This window comes from Triplophysa dalaica, chromosome 25 (genome assembly GCF_015846415.1).
Source record: "Triplophysa dalaica isolate WHDGS20190420 chromosome 25, ASM1584641v1, whole genome shotgun sequence".
NCBI lineage: Eukaryota > Metazoa > Chordata > Actinopteri > Cypriniformes > Nemacheilidae > Triplophysa > Triplophysa dalaica.
The window spans coordinates 9192312-9213542 of record NC_079566.1 but is presented as its reverse complement, the minus strand read 5'-3'; the positions used below and the strand labels follow the sequence as shown (position 1 = coordinate 9213542).

The 21231-nt window shown below is 39.6% G+C and overlaps 3 protein-coding genes across 5 annotated transcripts; 2 read left to right on the top strand and 1 right to left on the bottom strand.

Moving 5' to 3' along the window:
• The first annotated feature begins 9 nt into the window (after positions 1 to 9).
• Positions 10 to 9090, top strand: creb5a (cAMP responsive element binding protein 5a). 3 transcript variants are annotated; one of them, XM_056741994.1, is made up of 11 exons: positions 10 to 116; positions 3126 to 3195; positions 3380 to 3473; positions 4878 to 4981; positions 5060 to 5226; positions 5759 to 5834; positions 6037 to 6117; positions 6711 to 7016; positions 7099 to 7299; positions 7372 to 7471; positions 7575 to 9090. In XM_056741994.1, the coding sequence occupies exons 2-11, from the start codon at positions 3142 to 3144 to the stop codon at positions 7697 to 7699; spliced, it is 1308 nt and encodes a 435-aa protein (XP_056597972.1). In that variant the 5' UTR covers positions 10 to 116; positions 3126 to 3141; the 3' UTR covers positions 7700 to 9090. The 3 variants fall into 3 exon arrangements, with proteins under 3 accessions (XP_056597972.1, XP_056597971.1, XP_056597973.1); XM_056741993.1 differs by lacking the exon at positions 10 to 116 and adding an exon at positions 1903 to 2020; XM_056741995.1 differs by lacking the exon at positions 10 to 116 and adding an exon at positions 1903 to 2020 and having other exon boundaries at positions 7372 to 7475; positions 7575 to 7721.
• Positions 9091 to 9253: 163 nt separating this feature from the next.
• tril (TLR4 interactor with leucine-rich repeats) lies at positions 9254 to 12511 on the bottom strand. Its single transcript, XM_056741992.1, has one exon. The coding sequence runs from the start codon at positions 12111 to 12113 to the stop codon at positions 9783 to 9785; it is 2331 nt and encodes a 776-aa protein (XP_056597970.1). The 5' UTR covers positions 12114 to 12511; the 3' UTR covers positions 9254 to 9782.
• Positions 12512 to 18242: 5731 nt separating this feature from the next.
• LOC130415763 (proline-rich protein 15) lies at positions 18243 to 20383 on the top strand. The gene is made up of 2 exons (XM_056741687.1): positions 18243 to 18578; positions 18915 to 20383. The coding sequence occupies exon 2, from the start codon at positions 18924 to 18926 to the stop codon at positions 19305 to 19307; it is 384 nt and encodes a 127-aa protein (XP_056597665.1). The 5' UTR covers positions 18243 to 18578; positions 18915 to 18923; the 3' UTR covers positions 19308 to 20383.
• Positions 20384 to 21231: the final 848 nt, after the last annotated feature.

Genomic DNA, 21231 nt, shown 5'->3' with positions numbered 1-21231 from the left:
TGCTGCCAAGAAAAATAGGGTCCCATATCATCATCTGACCTGGGATGTTTAGGCTGTCCGCCCCCAACCCCAAGATCCTATTTAGGATAAAGAGGTGTTATAAGTTACTATGGAGGGTAAGTAATTAAGAATACACAATGACTGACAGTGTTATTATGTTACTACATATGGCCCTGTTTGCACGAAAGTAGACACGGGTATGTGATAGCATCATGATGACATATCTCGAAATTCTAAACTGATCAAGAAATTGTCGCCTTCCCACCTATTCTGAAATATGACAACGACTAAGAGACGGACACATGTGCTGTGTTTACAGAGAGCAACAGGAATTTCTATTTGATAAGCTTGTGACAGCGTCCATGTGCTGACCATCGCTTGTTAATCAACCGTTAAATCTTCATGTTATAAACGTCCTCTGCCCTTGGTCTGTGTAAATAAGTGATAGATAAGTAAATGGCTAAATATTTTCCATAGCAAGGAAGTACTGACAACTGGTATGTAGAAACATACAGAACATACAGAGATGTGAGCTTATGTACGAATCAAACTACATAAAAGCTCACACAAGCTCACAGACAACGTTTCAGTTCCATTAGGAAAAGCTTGCCAGATGTTAATAAATACAACCATCTGCCTCACACTAGACAGATCCGAGCGGTCAATGCCAGATGCTAGTAAATATGAGAACATGCCAGGTCAGCTCATTTGATTAAACAACATCACAGATCTAGTTTCAGATTAGTTTCATTTTTTAAATAGACTGTCATTCAGATACAGTCAATTAAAAAACGGTCATCACATTCACTGTGTATTCTTTAGGTGGTAAAGGACTTAACACAGTTCCTTTAATTATATCATGAGAGGAGCGTGGATGATGTCATTTGAGACTTGTGGGTACATGCCCTCTGGTGTATTGTCTGTGTATGTGTGTGGATGATTCATGCTCAAAGACGTAGGAGTCAACTAAGGCTGGGGCCTGATGTGACATCAACACTTCCTGTTTTTTTGGGTTGCTGAGGAAACATCTACTAGCATTCAGAGTTGGATCAGACTAATGAATCATTCTCTCTCAAATCCCTCCCACAACCACTTTTGCATTTAACAAAAGGACCACTCCGTTATGAACCATCCGACTCACCTCTTACATTAAATGCACAGACCCAAACTCACAAAAAGGCAATATTAAAAGGTGTCAATCTGTCAAATTCTGAAATTTTTCATATTACATTACTCTATATGTCCAGTTTCATAACTTCTGCTATAGACATCTGTGTTTCAATGGCAGGTTATTCTTAATTATAGAACGCAGAAATCTTTGCTTAAGTCATAATTAGGACATTTATTTATTTTCATTCATGTCAAATTCAATTTCTCAGACCTATCTTTTTCATTCCACCTGTTTTCCACTGCACCCCTAAATAAATCTACAATAACAAAATACTAAATTAGTAGTTTAATATCCTCAAACATGGCATCTCCTAAGTCCTGGATGGGTTTTTACAATATTTCTTTACGTAATGTATAGGCCAGTTGCCTTCAGTATAGGTTTATGGACGTAACCTCGACCCTGCACCTTAACTGTTTGTGTCATTGATCCTGACTGTAAGTCAAGTCAAGTGCTAACACGCTCACACTTGTCCCGTCCTCCTCCGTCTCTTCTTTCTATTTACACACACCATTCGCTAATCGGGACCGTCCCGCGCACAGCTCCTGACAGCTGTTGGCGCAGCATACATCGAGCGAAGCCCCGCCTCCTTTTCCACTCTCTTGCTCAGCGCGCCAATGAACGAATCGAACGCCCACAACGTGCTTAGGTGGGCGTGGGCGCGCGGTCTGAAAACCCCTCCCCTTTTTAAAAAGCGGACCGCAATGATTTAGAAGTTCAGGAATCCCACGTGACGTCACCGCGGGGTGATGTAATGCTTCTGTAAATAGATCATATTGTAATCGCGTTTCACTTCAGCGTGCTTAGTCCGAGCGCGAGGTGCGTCGCTAGTCTCAGTCTGCGTGCATTTGGGTAAGTTAGTATTACTGCTTTTTTTACACTCGCGCTCGTACGCACAGTTTGAGAACACGAGCAGAGTGTCTTATAGAGTGTTGTGGGATTTGATGTTATGTCAAGTTATTATGTGTCAAAGTGCCGGTTTTCTACTGAGATGTTTATAAGCGTTTAGTGTTTGTTTGAGGGTGTGTGACAGCACCAAGCAAACACTCAAAAAGAGGATGAGAACACAAAAAAAGGTTTTAGATATGTGAACTGCCATTGTAAAAAGCGCGCTTACTCTTTTTTTGTCAACACGCTTAGTGTGTTTGACAGCTTGTGGTTCAAGGGCTATCAGCATTTTTTATCTATTTTTCATTGCAAGCCGCGCACGTGTATGAATTCGTGTGTGTTTTGGGTTGTGTGTCTGCGTTTGTTTGGATAAGTGAAAAGGTTTTCTCCCGACTGGGACAATGCGTGATATCTGCCAGTTAAAGCAGAAAAGCGTGCTCCAAAGTTGACGGTGATTCAGTCAACTTTAACATTTTTTTCTTTGAGCTGACACACTAGAATCGCCTCGGGTTCGAGTTTGTGGTCTCAGGTGTTTGTGTTGGTAAAATTCTCGGCACCGCGTGAGTCCTTCGGTTTCGCCATTACGTCATTCTGCAGGCCAGTTAGACAGCGTGATTTAGCACCGTAAACGTTATCAGCGGGCGCCCCGTTAACTCTTCTTGCCAATTCAAACTATCGCCCCGGCTGAACTCAATGATGATGATGATGTCATGACTGGGATGACGTCAGTGTGATCAGAGGAACGCTCACGCTATGAGACTGGGTTTTTTATTGGGCGAGACTGTGACATAATGATGTGACATCCGAGTACAAGTTAAGCAGTAAAATCATTTGAATTACCCCTTGACGTCAATTTTTTTAAATAATATTTACCACGATTGTTTTTTTTCTGAATCTTTGAAGGTGTTAATTGCATTTGTTTGATATTATGTTATTAATATGCATGACTGTGAGAGAGAGACTGACGCAGACAACAAGAAATATATATCAGATACTCAAGCAGGGAAATGCGAACAAATTATAGAGAACAGAAGAAGTCTATTAAAGTATGTTTCGTGTTTATGTTTAGTTTTTAGGTCTCAGTGATGAATGTTGATCAGGAAAGGTCATATGTATGCACTGCTCCTGGATGCTGCCAGGTAAGTCAAGCCTGTTTGTCTTTTGATATTCAGTTTTGTCTGTTATCACTGTTGCCTAATTATAATGGTTTACATATGCTATCACAAACGTTACTGTCTGAAACTTTTATTAGACTGTTATTATATTATTTAATATCAAACATGCCAAGAAATTGCCCACCTTGTTTTATTTTTGTTCTCATAGCGATTCCAAAGAGAAGATCACCTTATTATCCACAGACACAAACATGAGATGACCCTCAAATTTCCTTCTATTAAGTGTGACAATATGCTTTCAGGTAGGTTAACGTCAACTAGTAATACAATAACATGCATACAGTGCCGTGTAATTACAATTTAACATACATTGCATATAGGCCTACATTAAGCTAAAACACTTGAGACTAGGTTAAAGCGATAGTTCACCCCAAAATAGAAATTCAAAATTAATTCATCCATGTCATTCAAAAACTTGTATATGACTCTTCCTCCTGTGACACACAAAGATATTTTGAGAAATGTCTGAGTGGTCCTTAAGGAAAGCCAAAAAGGGGACAATGTTGTTTGGTTACCCTTATTATTCAAAATACCTTTTGTGTTCTGTAGAAGAATGGCATCTGGAATGACAGGGGGTGAGTTAATGATGAAAGAAAACTATCCCTATACTGTAAGTGCACTATAATCGTAACAGTTTGTACATGAGGGGGGCCCTGCTTGATCTCTCCATACATCACAAGCCTGAAAAAGGTTAAAGACGTTTAACCATTACCCTGTTATTTAAAGTCTGTGTCTTAAAAACGATACTTATAATACAGTTTGTCGAGAGTGTTAAAGGGTTTGAATTTGTGGTTCGTAAGTGAGGATCAATTATGGTTAATAAGTGATATAAGTGCTTGTGTAAACGTAAGAATGTGTATGTGTATGTCATGATCGATCATGCTCTCCATCTCTCCTAATTTAGGATTTAGACAATGTCTGTTACCCTGGAAACACAAAGACTGACATATAAACATTGGCCCGACCTTTGACCCTTTGGGGTCTGTGAGCCATCATTGCAGCGACAGACACATTTCCATAAAAAACAAAAGAAGGACTTCACCCTCCGACCCCTTTCATAGTGGCCCTGTAAAAACAACTTCGTTTAGACTACCTTTAAATTACCAAAACAACAAGAGCAAAATCAGGCTCATGTTCATGAAACAGGGTTAATTTCTAACATTTTTTTCAGCATGTCAGAAGATAGTTTAGTACTTTAGACAACTTCTTCCCATGACATTGAGAAGAAGGCTGTTTTTTCTGCATTTGTTTAAAATGCCTGAAAGGTTATTTGATACCGATCTACTGATCTCAAGTTTTCACAATATGACCTTGGGAAAACTCTTTGGCCTACTCGGTTTACATGTGTTTAGTCTATATTCTATATCGACATATCTTATAAATATTCATATGTGTGTGGTTAACTCACATTTAAATCTAAATCTTCAATAAATAAACCTACAGTTTAGTATAAGTATTAGTAATATATCATTATATTCATATGTCATATTCTATTTTCAATGACTTTCAACTCCAGAACTCTAATATTTATACACAAAAAATCAAAGCCCTATATATTCATACAATAGTGATTAAGGCACAGAAGAACAGACATGGTTTCACTATTGCATATATTAAAAAATGATGTCTTCGTTTTTTACATACAGATCAGACTCCAACTCCGACCCGCTTCTTACGGGACTGTGAGGAAGTCGGTCTCTTCACTGACCTGGAGCTTAACCAGTCACATGAGGTAGAGGGCATCAAACCGGTGAGAGAAAGAAGCAGGGTTGTAGAAATGGGGTAGTAGAATTTCTACAAAATATTTTAAATATTCTCTTGTTTATAGAACTTTCCTGTGCATGCATCATGTCAGACACAACCATCACAGGGTCAACATCATCCGTTTCAACATCAGCAGTGCGCTCTGGCCCATCTGAACCAGAATCAGCTCCACACACACAGCTCACAGCCCCAGTCTCAATGTACAGCCACTTACTCAACGTCTAACAAAAAGTGAGTTTTACCATAACTAATGCTTACATTCATACTAGGACTATAAGATTTTCACTACACTGTTATTGTGGCTAAATGAATTAACTGTAAAAATACTATCACAATATCTTAAACAGTTTTTAAAATGCAAATGTATCTTTATTTTGTGCTTCGTTTTTTATTTGGTCAATGTATCACACTCTAAGCCAACATTTTAAATGTGCCGAACAGATATTACGATATGTTTGAATTAACAACTTATTGATAATCAATGTTTTTAATATCACGGTTATTAGCGATATCGGTATGTTGTGACACCCCTTAGAAATAAAACAATAATGTTCAATGTAGACCTTAACCATTATTGCTGTCTTTTTCCTGAAATTTTCTGTTTCTGTTTTCTGCTCTTGAAGTTACAGATATACTCTGCTCAGGGTCTAGCTCCTAACCCCATTACTTCTCAGTGCAGCTTATGCAATATAATCCTTATTTTTACACTGTTTGTATAGAGTTTATGTCTTATGTATCTATGTATCCCGTTGACTGATTTTAGATCAGCACCAAGCTGTCTACACAGTAGGCAGACACATTCTGTGGCTAACACAATTCCTGGGACATCAGCAATGAATGTAAGGGCAGCATTGCAAGCACTCTCCCTCTCTCTTTCTTATAACAAATATTTTCACTGATGCTAATTAGAGCTAACTGAAATAACACATTACCCTAAAAACGGTCTCCATCACTTTAATTATAACTGCACAGAATCTCATCTTATAGCGTTCACTTTATTATTGATCAAGAATTTTATTTTTGTTATTATTGAAATAATAGTTGGAGGCACAGCTGTCTATGAACTCCAGTATAATTGGCATACCAGGCCCGACGCACTCAGGCCCATGCCCCTCCCTTCAGGTACTGCCTCCAATACTTTCTCACTTTGTTTGACTCCATGGTTACAGGATTATGATGTCTCTATAGAAACATTACACGTCAGAAAGGGGTTACTTATCCCAAAGTGCTCTTTAACTAAAATAGACATCTTGATTGAATTATCCAATTCACACACTCTTGCGTACATACACATGCAAAATAGGCAGCGTTGGGGTTTAACCAATTAGAAAGCCGCATTCGTCAGAAGATCTATCATGTTGGAAATGTACACGCACACGTATAAACATGCAGAAGATTTTCTAAAGGTGAAGGCGAATGAGATAGAATTTCAAAGGCTTTAGGTTGACCTGGTTATCATCTGACATTTCAAAGGACTCTTTGTAGATTCATGCATGTTTTGAAAAACAATTGACAAGTAATCGTACCATCGCAAACAATCACCGCACTGGAAACTTTAGAAGCAGAACACATGGCAGATTGTAGCCTTCGAAAAGTTGGCAAAACAGACCTCCCTTTTAGCAACGTTTTCCTTTTCAATAAGCTTATGTGTATATTTGTGTGCTTGAGTGTCTGTGATCAAATAGATTCATCTCTCCAACTATGTAATCCTTTAGAGTTCAAAGGTCATACCAAGCCACGGCCAACCTGCAGTTTCCAATGGCTGTCAGAATCCTCTTTCCCACATGATGGAGGTGATGTCATCACGACAGCAGCAGATGTCACACTTACAATCCGCAACTCACCATCACGCATACCAGCCGCACTGCCACAGCCTATCACCACAAAGACTTACACATCAACATCAAAGCCAAGACCAGTCACATCAGAGCCACGCGCATCACTCTCCACCGGTGCACTTGCATCCTGGCTCCTCCCAACAGAGTCCCCCTCCCCTTTCACATCAGCCAATCCTTGCACAGGTAATGACAGCCACAATCATTTATGTTATTCATCATAACTAAGGTTGTTTGTGTCTTATTGATGTCTTTTGCATCAAAACAGACACACTGCCCACAATCTTCCCCACCAGCCACCGGAGGAAGACGCAGACGGACAGCAGGAGACGACCCCGATGAGCGCAGACAGAAGTTTTTGGAGAGAAACAGAGCTGCTGCTACGCGGTGCAGACAGAAAAGAAAGGTCTGGGTGTCGTCGCTGGAGAGGAAAGCGGAGGAGCTCACTCACACTAACTTACAGCTACAGGTACAAATAAACGCATGTGATTTAGTACATGGCAGGTTCATGCATTTCCTGACATTTCTTTTGGCATTTCAGAATGAAGTGACGTCCCTCAGGACAGAAGTCACTCAGCTGAAGCAAATTCTGCTTGCACATGAAGATTGTCCTGTCTCCGTGAGACAACGAGAAACACAGAGTCAGTAAGAATCATTTGCTCTGCTCTCCTTACACATTATATTTTATATCGTTTCAACCATAAAGTCTTCATTTGGATTATTTCTATAATTATTCATGTTTAGGTGGAATAGGTAGCCCAACAGGAAGTCCTGTCCAGCAACATGCCATCCAACACAACAGCATCTCAACATCAAGCTCGACCCCACCACACACTCATCTCACTATTCACAACACACAAACATTTTAAAAAATGCACACATCTTGAAAGACATGTGGGTAGGGTGTGAGCGAAAGCATAAATGATCGGCAAAATCTTCAATCTGAGAACTGAGACTTTGATTTACTGAATTAACGAAAATGAACACATATGTGACCCAGCCTGTGAAACCCCAGCTAAAGTCATTTTTTAAAATTACATACAATTATTCTACATGAAGAGAACATTCTGTCAAAATATCATCTCTATGTCTTTAATATTGACTGAGTGGGATTTTTTTTAAATTGAATACATTTTATATGTTCCATCCCCCCAAAAATCACTTAAATTATTATAAAATATTTTATTTAGTTAATATAGTTTTTTGGCTATGACTACTTTAATTTTCGTAATCTCGTAATTTGATTTTAATACTTTAGTCTGCATTTCACAGACAGGGTCACATATCATGTGTCTGTTTATATTTCTGAGCCTTGACATCTCAGGTAATAAGCTGAGGGTCAGCTGTATGTTTCCAGAGGTTTGATCTTTGATCTGTGATGAATTGGCGTGGTGGAAAACAAACTGGCCTTTTTCTCTCACTGAATTTGGATACATTTTTTTCAAGTTTCTCACTCTTTTCATGTCACTGTGTCTCAAAAATGTTTTCAAAAATCCTCCATGTTTGTTTAAGCTGATCTTTCTCAGGGAGACTTATCAAATATTTCACTCCTGGAGTGTGTGTGTGAGGTGTGTGTATGTGTGTCTCTCTTGGCCACTTTTCGTTTAAATCCTTCGCTTCAGGGACATCTGTGTGCGCTACGTTCTATAACTATAACTGCAGGGTCGAGTGGAAGTTATTGAATCAGGGCTACTTGTAAATATAAATCTCTAGTTTTATAAATGTTTGATGATGTAAGTATGTTGTTATTGTAAATACTGTCAAAGTTTTTTTTAAATATTAGGTATCACACTACCTGAAAGTACTGAGAACATTACAAGTGATTTTTGGATTCAACATACTAACAAAGATGCATTACATGCAAATAAAAATAGATCCTTTAATATAGAGCAATACATCCTTTAATATAGAAAAAACATCTATAAATAACAGAAATGCATCAACTAGCCTACATTTTGTCCAACTTTCAATGAGTCCTCTGTTACTAACTACATAGCAAAATAGCCAGCTTGATGACAATCAAAATTTCAATACTGCCATTACCTGGAAATTATGTGCAAGATCTCTTCTCATAAATGCTTTATAAAGCATTGACAAATGGCTATTCATTGTGGAGTATGTAATTATGAACCTGGAAATGTAGAAATGTTTGTAAATGCTGCAGGTTTTAACTGCATTATGCATGTACAGTTTTCTGAAAATGTTATCTATTTTTGTACACATTTGTGGCCATTTTTAATTAAAAGCACTTACTATGTGGTTTCTGCCTCTTTACATGGTTCATTCTAAACTTTTTGAAAAAAGAAATTGCTAAACATATGTGTCCTTTCATTACTTTCTGCAACTATTCGAATTATTTCTAGATTATTTTAGTAAAACTAGAATAATAGAAATAGAAATGATTCATCAAGTAATAAGGCGTGTCAGCTGTTTGAAAACGTGGTTTATTGCGCCCTCTTCTGGTAAGATGTAAAATTGGCGTTTTCGTACAAGGATAGGTTGAGTTCAGGGCATCATTACAAAATAAAAACATATGTGAACCATTACAAACAAAATATCGTTATTATTCACTTTGCATGTAAAAAAATGATAGACGTTAACTAGTTAACTGAAATTTGAACATGTGTTTTTTTGTGCTTGAACCCATCATACATGCCTGATATTTCAGTATATCTGCACAGAGTTAAACAGTTATAATATTCTTAACAAAAACATAAATACATTCATTCCAAAGTCAAGGATTTGTTTAAACCTTACAGAAGAAATATATAAAGCAAGCCATTAAACAATGTTATATTGATCTGGAGATTTCACACACAATAAGAGAAAATGAGAGATCACTTCCTCTGTTTGACTTTCAGTACCACATTTTAATGATTATAATATTGTGGTACTCATAGTGTCAAAATTATTTTTCCCAAAACTGTATGTGCACACACAAGGCCACTTGATCTAATCTGAGTATCTGAGCATTATGACATCATCATCTCTTCGTGCAGGATTGTTGTCAAAAAAACGTTCACCAGGGAACTGGATGAGATCACCTTCTTCAGCCAACTGCCTGCCACTCTGGTAACCGCTGAATTCAGAAGACACACAGGTAGTGGCCACAGTAGAACGAAACGGATGTCTGGTAGAGTACATGTGACGCACATGAGCATGTGAAGATGACTTCCTACTTTTGATCCTCTTCTTCACAACACGCCCCAGCCAGACTCCGCCCACCAGAAGGAGTAGCAGGGCATTGACTGCCAGAGCTATGACTGTGATGAGCTGTATATTGACCTCACTTGTCACCGAGGGGGAAAGTGTTACAAATCCAGTGCAATGATCTCTGGGAGCTACCTGGCACAAAGCCCCGCCCACTACGCTCTCCACACAGGTGATGTAGGTGGAGTCTGGACATAGCTCCTGGAGGGTCACTGCCCTGTCAGATCCGTCCGTGTATACGTAGCGTGGGAAACGAAAAGCGTGCCCGAAGCGGTCGAATAAAACACGGAACGTAAGTTCTTTCCTGTTAAATAGACTTGTGTCAGGAACCGTGCTCCAGCGCACTGTGGCTGTATCGGGGGTGACATCTTCTATGCTGATGTTCAGGATAGAGTAACGGTTAAACTGACAGGCATCTGTGATCGCTGCTGCTTTTAAGTCATGATGCTTTGCTTTGTCTTGTAAGGGGAGGTTGAACTGTTCTTGTGGTGCCAAAGCGAATGGCAAGTGTGTCACTACCTCTTGTTTGTTGCTGTGGTTGTGCAGACTATGGCTTGTCACAAACGTGGGCTTGGTAGTAAACAAATCAGTGTTATTTGCCAACGATGAGCTATTCTCCGTTTTCATAAGATTCCCAAACTCCCCATTTGGGATTCGAGTCCTTGTGTTAGTCGTTTTCCTCCTCTTTTTTCTCTCCACGGTCGTCGCAGGCCCTTCATCACCCCGTATCACTGTTTTCCTCTCCCCCTCTCTCTTCTCCTTGAGAATCGATGACTTAACCACTGGTCCACGGCTCTCCATAGGTTTTGGGGAGAGATGTTCAGACTCGCAAAAACCACTCAGATTACCCAGCTGAGAATTATTAACGTAGTCCAAATATTTTCCCGCCAAAACAGGGGGGTCATGGCAACGCACAAGCACGCTCAACAGCTTTCCCTGAGAATGCGCTTCCGTCATCCAACTCTTGAGTTTTTCCATCCGGCAGTCGCACGTCCAATTATTCCCATTAAGGTCCACATGAAACAGAACCCCGTTGGTGGCAAAAATACCACCGGCGAGATTCGTGAGACGGTTGTTTTTCAATTTTAAGGTTTTCAAATGTGATAAGAGGTTCAAAGCCCCGGGGTCCAGTCGGGTTATGAGATTGTCACTCAAGTCGAGGTGTTCAATGCGCTCCAGTGGATCCAGTAGGCCAACAGGTATCTCTGTCAGCTCGTTTCTGTCAATCGTCAACTCTTTGACCTTCAGGAGCCCTTTGAACGCCTCGCTGTCTAACTTTGATATCTTATTATGGCTTAGTGATAGCTTGGTGAGCCTTTTTAAGTTCTGAAAGACGTGATTGCCAACGTATCTTAGTTTGTTGTCTGCGAGCAGAAGAGTCACCAATGACTTCAGGTGGGAAAACATGGAAATATCACGCAGCTCAGTTTGTTTATTGTCTGACAAATTTAAAAACTGCAGTTTATTCAGTCGTGTGAATGCATTTCTGTCAATATGGCGAAGCTGGTTTGATTCCAAGTGCAGAAACATTACATTCGTCATACCTTTAAAGACAGACTCTTTTAAGACTTCTATAGCATTTCCGTCAAGTCTTAGTTTGACAAGACTATTTAAATGACTAAAAGATTCAGGAAACACATCTTTGATTTCATTACTATTACTGTATAAGATTGTTAGTTTTTTCAATGACTGTAAAGTTCCAGGTTGTATTGTCGAGATCAAGTTGTTCCCCAGATATAATTCCTCCAGTTTGGAAAGTTTCTCGAATGCTTTCGGGTGTATATTCCTTATTTGGTTGAACTGGAGATTGAGCCTCATAAGGTTGCTGTAGCGCACGAAGTCAAACGCGCTGAGATTGTGAATGAAGTTTCCCGCGAGGCCGAGAACGCGAACGTCGCCCGCGCGCTCTACGTGCGGCGCTTTGGGCACAGCGCGCAGACCCCGGTTTGCGCAAACGATATGCTGCGCGTGCTGGCAGTCGCATGGCTCCGGACAAACGGTGCAGACAGGCGCGAGAAAAATCAGCGCTCCGCCGCAGGACAAAAGAAAGCTACAGAAAAACCAGTATGCCATTCCGACGGAGCGCAAGCAACACTTTAATCCAATCAGTGCATTCCTTTGCTGCAGTCAAGTTTCGCCAAATTCTTCCTTGGGTGGAAATGAAGACGTAATACAAGCATTACGGATCCAACGCCCTCTGATGAAAGACATTTAGGTTGCACTTAGTTAAAGCACAATTGCATCGTATTTAATTGTCCAGGCAGACCGAGGCTGTGGCTTCGACCGAGGAAACATTTGCCTTCGTCAGATCCTCTCATCCCCCCGACAGTCATCTGTTGCAGATTACACACACACAAACACACCATAGCCTATCTCAGAGTTATGGACCACCCCTCCCCTCTTCACTCCAGATGTGGACAGTGTAGTTGCTGAACACAGACACACATACAATCCGGCATAGAAAAAGCAGACGTTCATTCTCAAGAAGGTCCCCTGGGGGCTTGGTCCAGGACTCCACTGCTTGTTTAAAAAGCATCAGCAGGGAGGCGAAAATAGAAAAGTAAAGAAAGATTTTTTTAGTCTCAGGCCTTGTGCCAGGTCGTGGGAAGCAGTGTGGAGCGTGCTCTCTTGGGCGGGTGGGCTGACATCACTCAAGTACAAAAGCCCCAGTTTCAAAAACGTGAAGTTGACGTGAACAAATGGCTTGGCAAAGAAACATTAGTGGAGTTATTTAATTTTTCATTCGTGTTCTAAAATCCAACACGCTAAATAACATCCAAGTTGAAAAGTCCAGATGTTTTATATTTCCTAGGTAAGAACACCGAGAGGCGGTATGGAGGAGGAGTGTAGCATAGAGCGGAGAAAATGCCTTACTGCACAAACAGAGGATGTTGACAAAACAATTGAAAGCAAATATGGGATTCCATGAACTGATTGAAACATTTGCTGTTTAATGGCTTGGCAAACTGTGGAATGACAAATACGTGCATCTTTGTTCGTGGAAGTCTTTGCATGTGTATGTGTATCCATTAAGGAACCCCCACAACCCTGAGGGTCATTTCCTGTCCAGCCTTTCTATGAATTTGCCAGCTGAAGCATGCAAAGCCACAGATGAAAAAACAGTGCATACATGTATACGTTTTGAACTCGAAATTCAAGTGTCAATGAAACATATGCCATCAAATTTAGCTGTGGCAGAGCACAGAAAGTGCAAAAGATATGCGGAATGGTGGGAACATGGTCAATTTGCAAAGCAGAGAGAGCGAACAGCTAAAGTGAAAAAAGCAGATCAGACTGTGATAAAGAGGTAACCGAGAACTTGTTGTGAGACTACAGTGGATCGTATAGCTCACAAAGGGGGAGTATTCATCATGAGCTCTCTCTGTATTAGAATAGTCATTTTTTATGTAATGTGCTGTAAAATGATCACACACAAAGTCAAACATACCAGAAACACAAATAATATCCGTTGCACAATGCTAGTACAGCTCACAGCACAAACACATGTAAGCACACACAAACACATCTCTTGTCAGTCTCTCTAATGGGGTATGTCTCCTAGTAACGGTCTCCTCAGAGACAGCAGGGGGTTGCCTATTCGAAACACATGTGGTTGCCTTATTGATGAACAACAGCTTGGCATGAAAGTACATCATTCACGCGCCATCATTTATTCACACAAACCAGACGCAAGATCAAAACTCACGTAAATATAACTATAACAAGTTTGTGTGTCTTTCACTGTGATAAATACATGTGTAAATTCATTTTCATTTCTGCCTGTCTGCAGAAGATGTTGTGAGAACGAGACAAAAAGGGGTCCAATAAGTGAGGCAGAAAAGGAGATTTAAGGGGTTGACATGAGCAACAGCTGGTTGGGTCATTAAGTTCTTTAACCCCGATCTGCTATACAGACATGAACTCCCCGCTGCCCTTTACAAAGTATCTGTCTGTCTGTGATTTGACTACATTAATCCTATTGTGATTAACAAACATCTGAGAATACATTTTTGTCACTTTAATCCAAATGTTGTGCAGTATGTGGTTATCTCCAGCATCTGGATCTCTTGCTTGAGCCGAACCCCACGGTTTAGCTGGAATGTATCAGGGTAGAAGTAACCCCCTAAGAATACATGTCTGTATACACACACATGCATTCTCTCAGAAAGCCTCACACATTTTACGCTATAAGTGTTGAAACACATTTCTCTCATACTGCGGCGTGAATTTGTTTCAGGAAGTTTTGGTGATAAGTTTTACCACCATCACTGTAACTGCAGTAAATAAGGCATGGAAGAAATCAACTAAAACTTTGCAGCAGTCAGTCACAAATGAGCATTACCAGCGAGTGGGGTCACATCTGGAGACAATTAAAACCTTTACACCAAAAGAGAAGTAAAGGGGGGAGAGAAAGAAAGAAACTAAGCAATCTGTGAGTTTGATGTTCCACATCATTACGCTGTAGCCAATGACTTCTTTCATCTCGTGCCTCTTTTTGATAACACACTTGTTCGTGAATGCACGCAAGACTAACTAGTCCAAGCTGAGATTTTAAACAACTCTGATAAGAATCCAAAAGAACACAAGCTTAAGTTGTTTTTGTTCGTTTTTGTGATTTTGCCCGTTTTAGAGCTGCCGAGTACATGTGAACAGTGCCATCTGCTGGTGGTTTTCTAAAACTGACGCATTTTCGTGCCTGAACTTTGACATCATAACATCACACAATGATCAGGGTTAGGAAAGATGAAAGTAAACAGCTGCCAATGATGTTTTAAATCACTTAAATGACTTAAAGGGACAGTTCACCCAAAAATTTTGTCTCCATGAAATCACCCTCGAGTTGCTCCAAATCTGTATACATTCATTTGATTAAAACAATGGGAAAATGCTTGTAACGTAATAGTTTTTGGCCAACACTGACTACCCTAGTAGAAAAAAATGCTTTATAAATTTCTTTGTTCTGTTGAACACAAAATAAATATTTTGAAGAATCTAGGAAAGCAAACAGTTATAGGGAACTTTTTTTTAATAAAATTATAATTTTTCCTTAGGCAATGGTTGCCAAGAACTGTTTGGTTACAAGCATTCTCCCAAATATCTATCTCTGTGTTAATCAGAACTAGAACAGATTTAGAACAACTCGAGGGATAGTAATAATGACAGAATTTGTATTTTTGGGTGAACTGTCCTTCTAAATGAATTTTCATTTGAACAAGAGAGGGTATAATTATGTGTTTCGTTGTGAAAGCAGCTATTTATGTTAAGAAAATATTAAAATATGAATTATATGTATCTGAAAATCCGTCATACAGGCAAACATATTTGAACCATAAAGGTTTTTATGTCACCTCATTCATTTCTAGGCATTCAAGCACAATGGAACAACTATCGCATGCATGGGCACACGAAAATACACACAATCGCTCACACACATACAAAGTAAACGCATTGTACGGTGAGCTAAATTGGTGCTTCTGAATGAGACCCACTCTACCAGTCAAACAGGCTGTTTTCTCTCTTCCTCTCTCACGCTCAAAGAGAAAGAGAGAAAAGACGCACAGAGGGAGTGGTGGAGCCAAAAGAGAGAGATGATGTGCTAACCATATTTCAGCCGGGTCTTTGTTTTGATGTCCATTTGAAATCAAACACCTAGAGGCAAACATTGAATGGTGCACCTGTTGCCACTTCAGCAGTGCATTATGTCTGGTTTATGTATGTCGCTACAGACAGTATATACTGACAAATATGGATTCAAAGGGCTTTAAAACCCCCTTTATATTTCTCTACATTCCCAAAATAAATTAGTTACTCCATCAAATCATGCCTCGCACACATATTCTGGCTGTACCTGAATTATGTTTCTCCTTAGGTTGTCATACGCAGAGAGTGAAAGGATTTTCCAAAATCATTCGATGGTTTGTTTATATTTTGCCTCTACGTTTTCTCACCACTGAATGATTGGTATAGCTATCTCTCTCTCTCTCAGTTAAATGTTTTACTCACAAGTCATAACTAAATAATGGAATGGGCGCTGTTGTGTGACGTTTGTGTGTTTTTTAAATGAATTAAAGGGATAGTATACACCCCAAATTTTAATATTAAATTGAATTTACTCACACTTTTGTCATTTTGAACTGTATGACTTCGCAGAACACATAAGAAGATATTTAGAAGAATGTTGGTAACCGGCACCCATTGAACTTTACATTGCCTGTGCTGTTCGGTTGTCAATTTTATTCCAAATATCTATGGTGTTCTGATGAAATCATACAGATTTGACAAGAGAGTGGGTAAATGATGACAGAATTTTAATTTTTCGGTGAACTATCACTTTAGGGCTCCAATAATGTGTGATAAATAATGTTTGCAATCTTTAGGAAAATATTAATTCACCATGCATGTGTGTTGGTTTGTAGTTTTCCACATCCCAAATCTGATTGTGTAAAATGCACATTGGTTAAGGTCAGGTGGCTTAATATTTGTGTGGTTTCAGGGAGAGAGGGAGTCCCCCAAGCATGCTGCAGGGCAGGTAGACCTAAATCTCATATCTCATAAAATCTTTCTCATACTTTTCAATGATACAGCGGAAACCACATTCCTGGATATTTCTTAGCGGATGTTCTTACTCGCATTCTTTCTCTTTCTCTGTGTTTCACATGAAGATATGAAACTTCTATAATTGACAATCATGGCAAAATCAAACTTGGCACAATCTCAAAGTGTGAAGAAACTGAGATAGCATTCCTTAGATCAACTCTCGGTTATACTTTGCATGTAAACTATAACTAAAAAGGCATTCCTGGTCAGCCCTCCCGAAACCAGGACATATCCATCTGTCTCTCAGGTAACCCCAGCATAGCCCCGTGAAGGCCACCTAGCAAAGACCTTCTGCTGAATATACTAAAACCTAACATATACCTTAGCATGCATGTTAAGACTATAATGGTTTGTGTGCTTTTGAATGAAAAAAGGTTGAGATGAACTCATACTAGATAATTCAGAGTGATATCTGCCGATGTGATACCAATTCCGAATTGTGGCAACAATCGTGATACCAGATTAAATTAATATTTTTTACATGTCCGAATGTTATTAATTCATTGAATGACTATTTATGTTGAACCTCAAAATGGAGATGTTTCCCAACATTTTCAATATACAGAGTAATACTTTAACTTCATTAAATATACTTTCAAAGTTGCTACCATTTGAGTGATGCTCTAATGAACTAACAAAAAATAAAAAAGTATCTCTACTATTGTATCTCATACGCTTGTGTGTGTGTATTAGAGTCTTGCCAAAAAAGATGAGAAAACATGTGAAAAAACAAATGAACAAAAAAGCCGGAAAGACAACTTGGTGGGTAGTCTCGACTGTTAACTGCATGCCAAAATGTGTAAAGTTATTTGCCTGAAATTGCCCTCGTTCCATATTACTCCTGGACAAGCTGGGAGTGACGGAATGTTGCATGATTTCAACCCTACAGTCATTCCCTCAAAACAATGCAAGTTTGCAAGTGTAAACCATACTGATCAAGATTAATATGCTTTCCATTCTCTTATTTTAAATATATAAAATAAATATTTTATGAGTCAGTCAACTACAGTAAACATCACCTACCACAGTAGCCTCAACTGTGTGTGGGCTACATTCACAATAAAATGGGGTAAAAAATAAAACTGTCCCCCTCACTGCTCCAGCAATGGCCTACTCACTGCATTCTATATTCATGTGGGGTTTTAAAGAATGACAGTCAAGCATAATGTTGCCATTGTCATCTCTGTAACAAGCAAGACTGGAAAGCAGTATCAGTCAACTATTTCCCACAATTCTCCCCGGCATGAAGTGGGAACACTCTTCTATGTGAAATCGATATTGCCATTGTCAGACTTGTAATTTTTTTTAAGCTGCAAAGTCTCGATTAATTTCCAGATTTATGCTATCAATAGCCATTGTTGACATAGTAGTGAAGGGTTGGGCCCGTTTGTTTAGATCACGCAAGAATGCTCCCCACCTTGAAAAAAAGAAAGAAAAAAGTTTCAGTAAGAAAAAAAGCGACTCGCCGTTCGTTGCCCGGGCAACCGCAAGTCCAGCCTACCACCATAGTAGAATTACCTGAATTCTCGTCACGTGACCGATCCCCAGCGCGGCCGACCAATGATAACGGGGGACAGGTGCGCTCATGTAGTTTCGGAGGTGGAATCTCAGGTAGCCTACTGCTGTAAACCGCGACGGCAGTATAAAGTCTTTCAAATTTTGCGTGGCATAACCCGAAGCCGCACCAGGTGATGTTTTCTATGATATTACTTATTCTCGAAGACAAAAATATCACCTTTTGTTCGCGTTATGAGCGTAAATACTTTGCAACTAGTTGATTACTTGGATACGTGGGAGTGAGAGGTGATTTTCATGCACCGTGATTTCTTCTGAGGACCGTGGATCTGGAGTTTGCCGTCTTCTGTTTAAACACACCTGTCATTTAAAGGAACCTCGGGGTGCGTTTATCTTGTTCTCATCACTTTTGGCCACCTTGTCCAGGTAAGTCGCTCGGGCTGATGATCAGGTTCGTGTTTGTGACGTGAATCATCACCTGTGAACTCTCTTGAGGTGCTAAACCTGTTCTTCAACGCAGTGCAATAACATCCGACGCTGCTTGTTTCTGTAAATAAACCGTTTTCATTTTGTTAGCGTTTTGTAAAACAAGCTTGATATTTCGGAAAGGATTTGCTTAAAGACATCTCAGATTGTTGTTGTTCTAACAAAACGCATCTATTTTTGTTCGTATTGCCTGCGTCACAGTATGGGGTTATCTGTTACCCTTTTATTGTATTATGTTCAAGTGTCAAAAGGTGGTAATAGTATTGTTCTCTTCAGTCTTTTAAAATGACGGAGAAAACTGCGCCCTGGTGGAGGTCCTTCGCGGGCAAGAGGAGGAAAGCAGCCAGAGAATCGGCAGAGGTACTGGAACAGGACCTGCGCGGTCATGAATCAATGGGGTCCACACAGCACCCCTCCACCGAACACGACCAACGACGCAATACACCCACATGTACAAAGGACGGACCCAGCTTACCTAGCGACGAAACATACGACGACTCCGCCGTTCAGCCAACTTTCAGCCAGAGCTCGAACCGTCGCGCGCTCACCGTGTCCCGCTCCGGTCGCTTCAAAGAGAAGGGACGGAGGATGCGAGTGGGTCTGCCGAAGAACGGTGATGAGGGGACACCTGCCGCGGCTAAAGCATCCGACAACCAATCAAAGCGCTGATGGATGGATAACAACCGAGGTTTCAACTGATGGTAGAGCTAGAACATTTTTAAACGGCACTACCTCCTGATGAAGTTTTATGTTGAAACATTGACTGATCAATGCACTTATTTAATAACGGGGGTAGCTTTCGTGATGGTTATGCTCAACATGATTCCTTTTTAAATGGATTAAGGACATTTTAATTGAACATTTTTGTTTGAAGGAGACATTTTTAAAGCTTTATGTCATAGGCTATGTACGTAATTTGCACTGTACGCGCGTGTGTGTGTGTGTTAGTGTGTTTGTGTTCTTACGCACTGTTTTATGAAGGATTTTAATGATTTAATACTATCCGACTGGTTGCATGTGTAAGCAGAAGCACAGCAATTGTTTAACGAGTTTGGATGATACAGAACAAAATGTGTGGGGGTGGTGGTCTTATCCATCAATCAGTCAAGATAGAAAATCAAGATATTCACAAATGCCATGATGGTTAAGCATAAGAAGGATTTGATGCAACAAACCATTGCCTATGTTTGTCTAGTTAGGTTTATTGAATGAAAGACAGCTTGATGCTGCTGAGTCAGGAATTATACAACAGCAACACTATTGCTATAGGCTGTTTTTATTAGGAAAAAACAAAGATTTTAATTTTATAATGTTGAAAAGCAAACATATGGATGAAAGGGGGGATAAAAAGTGATAGAACAGAACGATAAGCTGTAAGACTGGAGTAGTTTATTTTTGATTATATTGATAAAGAATAACTTTAAAGTTGCCTGAAGTAGTAAACTGTAGTAACTGTACTGTAGTATAATTTACAGTATACAAGTCTCTCCCCAATGATTGCAAATCTGGCAGCTCTGATGTCCAAACACTCAAGCAGGTTTTGCCTGTTTTTGTGAGTAATATCTAACAATTGTTTAAACATCATTTTGATTCTTAAATCTTTAGAAAAGATTTACACAAGGTAACAGAGCAATTAGGCAAGTTTGGAATATACTGGTTTGGAAAATATTTTAGTTTTATGTGTTAGTTTGCCAGATGTGGCCTTGGGAAGTGTTACCAGATTCTAAATAAACAGATGATTTTTACGAAGGCTTCTGTTTTGTACTGCATGTCTTGAGGTGTTATTGCTCATGAATGTGCTTACGTGTATGTGAGTGTTTGTTATAGGTGGGGTAAACAGACAGCAATGGGTCATTATTAGAGTTGCAGAATACGCATCAGTGTGTGGCAATACTCGTCACCGTGCCCTAGGCTGTCTTCTTTAACCTCATCAACCCTGTGTCACAACATTCCTGACTTCTAAAGACATGTTCTCAAAGAACCAGAGAAAATAACTAGGTTGTCTTTTTTACTAATAGGGTAATTTTATTTTGCACATACAAGAAGTAATGCTAACCAGAGATTTTTCAATTAAGGCTTTATGGCGCTTCAGTGCACTCCAGAATTGTTGTATGTCATACTGGTAATCTTGGCAGTAGCTGGTTTTATTTTTGCTACAGGAAGTATTCAGATACTGTCTTATGACCTTATTCCTGATTAAATCTGAGATGGGGGTCATCTTTAATTAGAAATTCCTTTATATTTAGCACACACACAGATTTGTTGGGATTCCTTGTCTTATGGGGACTTTCCATAGACTTCATGAGAACTGTACAAATATATTTTATCAATATTCAAAGGCCCCACTCACAAAACATCAACATTTCTACCCAATAAAATATTTAAGAGCTTGACATTAAACTGAGTTTTTTTTTATTCATTATAAAAATGGCCACATATTAAGAAATATCTTGTTTAGTGTTTTCAATGCAAAATGTCTCATTTTAAAATCTTGAGACCCCCTTGGTGGTCAGCTGGTGCCCCCTTGTGGGCCACGGCCCCTCTCACAGAAATCTTTCTGTATTTTTTGCATTTAAAAAACAACACATTTTAC

Excerpts from the sequence above, each read along its gene's own strand:
- LOC130415763 (XM_056741687.1), top strand. The coding sequence starts at position 18,924 with ATGACGGAGAAAACTGCGCCCTGGTGGAGGTCCTTCGCGGGCAAGAGG.
- creb5a (XM_056741994.1), top strand. The coding sequence starts at position 3,142 with ATGAATGTTGATCAGGAAAGGTCATATGTATGCACTGCTCCTGGATGC. Across the intron at positions 7,017-7,098 it reads ATCAGCCAATCCTTGCACAG|ACACACTGCCCACAATCTTC; the intron begins GTAATGACAGCC and ends GCATCAAAACAG. Across the intron at positions 7,300-7,371 it reads ACACTAACTTACAGCTACAG|AATGAAGTGACGTCCCTCAG; the intron begins GTACAAATAAAC and ends TTGGCATTTCAG.
- tril (XM_056741992.1), bottom strand. The coding sequence starts at position 12,113 with ATGGCATACTGGTTTTTCTGTAGCTTTCTTTTGTCCTGCGGCGGAGCG.